We start from the raw sequence: 6,000 nt of genomic DNA, 5'->3' as shown, positions 1-6,000 counted from the left end.
TCCATTTGTGGTACTAACAAGGATGCAATTTACATTATCCACCATCTTGATATGTTTTATTCCACATAATAGATTGTGCACAGTAGAGAATAACTGGGCAATATAGTTTGTTTTGTACGTTTCTTATATTAAATGACACAGAAATCAGTAATATAACCCTGGAAGAAGGTAAGTCATGAAACCATCATGGCTTACAGTCTATGTAAAGGACCCAGAAGATCATGTGTCAGCCTGTTTGAAGATAATGCACCTTCCTCAAGTAAAGGTTCCTAGATATATCCATCTGTATTCCACTTAATGCCAGTACCATTTGGACCAAAACCTATTGTACAAAAACTATATATGAACCAAATAATGATTTAACTTTAAATACAATAATTAGAATATTTTCACGGTTTCATATGAAGACCATTTTCTCCTTGGTCATACTGCTTAATGAGCAGTAACAGAAACAGGCATTTTTAATATTTTAAGATACCTGAAACAAAAATGTTGCTATTTATACTGCACAAAACACCATAATTAGTTAAAAACTGTTCCTGATACCAATTCATTTACTTGAATCAAAACATATCTTCCACAAAATACAAAATGTTTTCAGTGTTTTGTACTATACTTACATTTTAACTTTGCGCTTAATTTCCAGGTTTGCTTGAAAGGGCCTTGGTATGTTTTCACTCAAAACAATAGCTAGGTCTTCTCTCACATCTTCTGATATCTGGTGTGACAATCTTGTCATCAATCTCTTTATCTTTCCCAGGACTATCTGAAGGTCTTCTTTACTGGGCAGCAGCATGTAAAATGCCACATACATGACCAATGAAATTATTTTTATATTCAATGACACTGAAACAGGCCACATTGTGGATCACTCACAACACATAAAATATCATGTCATAAGATATTAGCAGTGTAAATCTTATCAGCTACATTACTGGCAATTATGACATTTTAGAGATAAACATTATGTGGTAAATAATCAAGACTCTCAACAATAACATGAACACTTCTTAATTGACAAGTGACAATAGAAGGATATCATCACAACCCTAAAAACGTTCAGACAGACCAGCAATCTAAGTATAAAAACACAAGAGTCATTACCAGATATTAATGCTGATGTGTAAGGAAAACATGTTTGAAAATGGGATAAACTTGGTGTCTTACAGCATTTGTATGAAATACATATTGAAACTTCAGCATTCAAAATGGATAGTAACAAACTAAGGAGGAAATAGGGAAAAACGTCAATGTTTAGAAAGCTTGTAAAGACTATGAAAATCACCCAGTATTTGAAAATAAGAGACTTATAAAGTACACCAAAAAAAAATCATTCTAAGACTTTTTTCTTGTTCTTTCTAAGTCACATTCCAATATATTCTATTTCTTCCTAAAACTATTTTACTTCCAACTTTAATAACAAAAGTGTAATTACACATGACCTACAATCAAGATGCAGCCAAAAATCTCTTAACATACATTGTTGTTTATTCTAAATATGCAAATTCTTTAATTAACATCGTGAGGGGACTCCTTTTGCTACATCATTTTTCGGCTTTCCTATAATTCATGACGCAATGAAACAAAAATTATTACCCCATTTTTCCTGAAACAAGAAATCCAGCTAAGTAGTGTAATGGTTAATGCAATGTACTCTCATTTGGAAGGAACAGGATTCACATCCTCAACTATCCAACCAGATTTAATTTTTCTGTAGCTAATGCAAATGTCTTTAGGTGAATGCGGGGATCATTTCTTTGAAAAGAGCAATGGCCAATTTCTTCTCTGACCTTGTTCAAATTGAACTTTTGCTGTTCGTTAATGACAAGGCATTAAACTCAAATCAAGGTTCAGATTGATTCCTTCTGAAGTCCGATACAGCATATGACATTTTCCTTCAGTCAACAATGCAATAAGTGATTCTTCTTCCTGCGTAGACAAGAATGAGTGTGTGAGATGCAGAGAGAAAGAAAGAGAGAGAGAGAGAGAGAGAGAGAGAGAGAGAGAGAGAGAGAGAGAGAGAGAGAGAGAGAGAGGGAGGGAGGGGGGGGGGTTTGAAAAAACCCACTTTGCAATCAAACACCACTTAAACCATTAAAAATGGACTTGCCAAACATTCATGAACTGAAAGATGTATCAGTCTCAGGAAAAGGCTATTCTTTGAACCATACATATTGAAAATCTTTAGACTGAAGAAATAAAAGGACTCATTAAAGAAAATTTATTACATCATATAGTGTGTTGATGAAATAATAGAGCTTACCTTACACTATATTCTATCTTGCAACTGCTTTGTAATTAATAATAGAGGCTTTAGCAAAAAACAAGGGCTTACTACTAAAACTTGCCTTGTGGTGATATTAGAGAAGATATCAGCCTAGAAAAAACTTTAAGCAAAGCTATGAGTTGATAGTTAGACTTGTCTATTACAGAACATACAGACTCCACTTTTCTTTTTAAAGATGATTATTCACTGTTATTAGAAATAGTTAATACCATGTAGATATCATTGTACATCTCACATTCTTTCTACATATGAATACAATATGCAACTAATTATTGCTTTAATCCGATAACGTTCTTGTGGGAGCGTAACTATAGAATCTGCCGAAGTGGCTGTTCTCTCTATTGAGAGAGACATATATGAACAGATAGAGAGTCAATTACATTCTGCCTATAAAACCTTGACCACTACCTACCACTGCCTGTACTTATGTTGACAAATACATAGACAGATGCTTGGCAGATCTTACAGGTTCTATAATGGTTCCTGCTGTCCCGTTTTTTTGTCTTTATGCAGTCTGACGATGACCACTAGTAACATAGCAAATTTGTGTCAATATCTGAAAGTAGCTTTCCTAAAAACCTACCCAGGAAATACATTTTAAAAAAGCAAGTCAGTGGTTGATAACGAAGGAAATTAAAATCTTGGGTAAGAGGAGGAAGGACAGACATTCCTTGCATACCACAAAAATTCTGTTATATTGTAAGGGAAGTCATTAAAACATCAAAAATATGTGATGATGATGATGATGATGATGAGGTCCCATACTCTGAGAAGCGTAGGGGACAATGCGGGAGACCTGCACCGCCATACTATGCAAGGTCCTAGTGGAGGTGGTTTGCCATTGCCTTCCTCCAACTATAATGGGGATGAATGATGATATGAAGATAACACAATGACACCCAGCCATCTTGAGGCAGGAAAAATCCCTGACCCTGCAGGGAATCAAACCCTGGAGCCTGTGCGCAGGAAGCGAGAATGCTACCGCAAGACCACGAGCTGCGGACCAAGAATATGTACATCCAGACAAATTAATAATGCAGATAATGAGATTAAAACTACAAGGGAATTGTCAAATGGCAGACAGGACGGACGGCAAGTCTGTGTACAGGATACTATAATAACTAAATTAAATGAGAATGTTGTTGCTGATAATTCGCAAGTTGCAAATACTTTTTACAATCACTTTTTCAATGTAGCTGTAAAAGTATGATTTAATGGTTCAGTTGAAGTAGCAAGAGGAGATACTAAAAATGTCACTCCACAAAACTTTAAGCAATTAGAAGTGACACAAATGTTCTTCACAGAAATTAATAGTATTATGAAAAGACTCATATGGCATTGATAGAATTTCAAAGAGGATTCTGAAAGTTCTTCTAATTTAATAAGTAATGTCTTTCATAACATATGTAACGCATCACAGGCCAAGGGAATTTTTCTAGACTGGTTAAAATATGTGATAGTTATGCATCTTTATGAGAAACATGACAAGAAAGACTTACATAATTGTTGTCCAATCTCTCTATTGACACATTTTCCTAAAATATTCCAAAAAGTAATATACCTAACAGAAGTCTCACATTATAAGTAGAAACAGTTTACTTAGCATATCACAGTGTGGATTCCAGAGGAATTACCAAACTAAGAATACTATTTACACATTCTATTCCCCAAATATTAAAAGCTTTAAATAACAAAATGTTCACAGCTGGTGTATTTTGTGATCTTTCCAAGACAGTTGATTGTGCAGATTATGTTACACTGTAGGAAAAACTTAATGGAATTGATGGCTTTATGCACAACTAGTTTCGATCCTACTTAACAAACAGAACGCAAAAAGTTGCATGGAATAATTCAGACACTGATGGAAAAGTAGAGAAATCACAAAGGGAATTCTGCAGGTTCAATTTTGGCTCCACTCTTGTTCCTTATATATGTGAGTGACTTCCACTTATCATCCAACAAGCAGAACTTGCACCTTTTGCAGTCTTTCATACACATAAAGTGGAGTGTATGTGTGTATGTCTGGCATCTCCTCCCAAACCTCAGGATCTATTTAAACAAATTTGGCACAAAAACAGCAGGCCTCAAGATTATCAGTACTGTGGGGTTTACAACCTCCTAGCTGCAGTGGGTGTGGACGCATGGCCAAAATCGTGTTTTTCCAGCCTCTGGTGTACAGGCTGCCCTGCATGACAGTCATATTGTGTGGGAACACTACTGGCCTGCCAAACTGAATTGCTTTGCAGGGCAGCCTACATATCAGGGGCAAGAAATCGTTTTCTAGGCCCTGAGAAATATGCTCACCTGCAAGATAGGTAACTTGTGGGAGTAGTATCAGCCTGTTTTACTGAAATGTATTGCAAGGGCAACATGTGCTGATAAACTTGGTTGAGGACAGGTGGAGATGGATAAAGGAGGGGATGGACAGAGCAAGAAGGAGGAAGAAATGGACAAAGAGGAGGGGAGGAGGGGAGAGAGATGCGAAGATGGGGTGGACACAGAGAGAGGGAGGAGGAGGTGTGTTCAATATATGTTTTGAACACATATGCAGGTGAAGCCACAATGAAAAGGCTAGTGTTACAAGAAATCCTATAGAGGAGGTAACAGAAGACACTGTTAATGACAGTTTACGAAGAATTATTAAGTGGTTCTCTGAAAACGGATTATACATAAATTATGAGAAAATATGCTACATTCAACACTGTTGAAACAATACATGTGAACAGGGTAGAATGTTCCAAATTTTTGGGTGTACGTAGTGATGAAAACTAGAACTGGAAGAAGCATATTACTGAGCTTTTCTAATGATTAAGTCTAAGTATTTTTGCTATTGTATAACTGCTGGTCTTGGAAACAAACAAACCAACTCCTGACATATTTTGCATATTTCCATTCACTAATTTCTCACGGAACAATTTTGTGGGGTAACTCATCACTTAGAGAGAAAGTACTGATTGCACAAGAGTGAGCAGTAAGAATAATATGTGATAGTCACCTATTGTCATCTTGTAGCTACCTCTTCAAGGATTTGAGTATATTAACTGCACCATTACAATACATATAATCACTAATGAAATTCATCATAAACAATTTAAGGAGAACAGTAATGTACAAACCTATGACACTAGAGGAAAAATGTCCTTTTTCCCTCATTTTAAAGCTGTCAGTGGCTCAGAAAGGAGTTCAACATGCACCAATAAAAATGTTTGATCCTTTTTCCAGTATCAAAAATGTCTGACATGTGTCAAAGCAAGTTTTAAATCTAACCTAAAGTCTTCATTAATGTTAATAATAATCATGTAGCACGAAGAGCTGTAAACTGCCTCATTCCACATCATTTCAATTAAAGAATTGTTCAAATGATCCATGGAACACATTTAAATGAGTATGGAACATATAAGTAACGAACTGGCTGGCTAGCCCAAACTTGTAACTGCACTTTGAAATGCTTTTTCAGCTATTGTTTCAAGAAAAGAAAATAGAATATGTCAAAGGAACCATACCTGATTCATAAAATTCACAGAAAACCTAAATCTGGATGTCTGGGTGAAGACTTGAATCTCCTGAATGAAAGTACAGTGCTGTACGATGCACTGTCTCAATGCACAAGTTAGGGAAGTGAGCAAGGAGAATGATTAGGACCTGAGAGTCAGAGAGATGGTCAGGGAAGAAGGTGAGGGGAAACTGTCAATTGATGATGGAGTTAGTTGGTC

General features: G+C 36.0%; 1 protein-coding gene across 1 annotated transcript in view; it reads right to left on the bottom strand.

Annotated features, from left to right (window-relative positions):
• Positions 1–432: 432 nt before the first annotated feature.
• Positions 433–6,000, bottom strand: part of LOC126235270 (telomerase reverse transcriptase-like) — a 186,903-nt gene continuing 181,335 nt past the window's right edge. Inside the window, exons 9-10 of the mRNA XM_049943999.1 lie at positions 621–846; positions 433–478 (exon numbers count right to left, since the gene is read on the bottom strand). Coding sequence (XP_049799956.1) covers positions 433–478; positions 621–846 — 272 coding nt within the window. The remainder of the gene's footprint in view (positions 479–620; positions 847–6,000) is intronic.

The sequence above is a fragment of the Schistocerca nitens genome, chromosome 2 (genome assembly GCF_023898315.1).
Source record: "Schistocerca nitens isolate TAMUIC-IGC-003100 chromosome 2, iqSchNite1.1, whole genome shotgun sequence".
Taxonomy (NCBI): Eukaryota; Metazoa; Arthropoda; class Insecta; order Orthoptera; family Acrididae; genus Schistocerca; species Schistocerca nitens.
The sequence above is the reverse complement of the archived record's forward strand: the minus strand, read 5'-3'. Positions and strand labels throughout refer to the sequence as shown.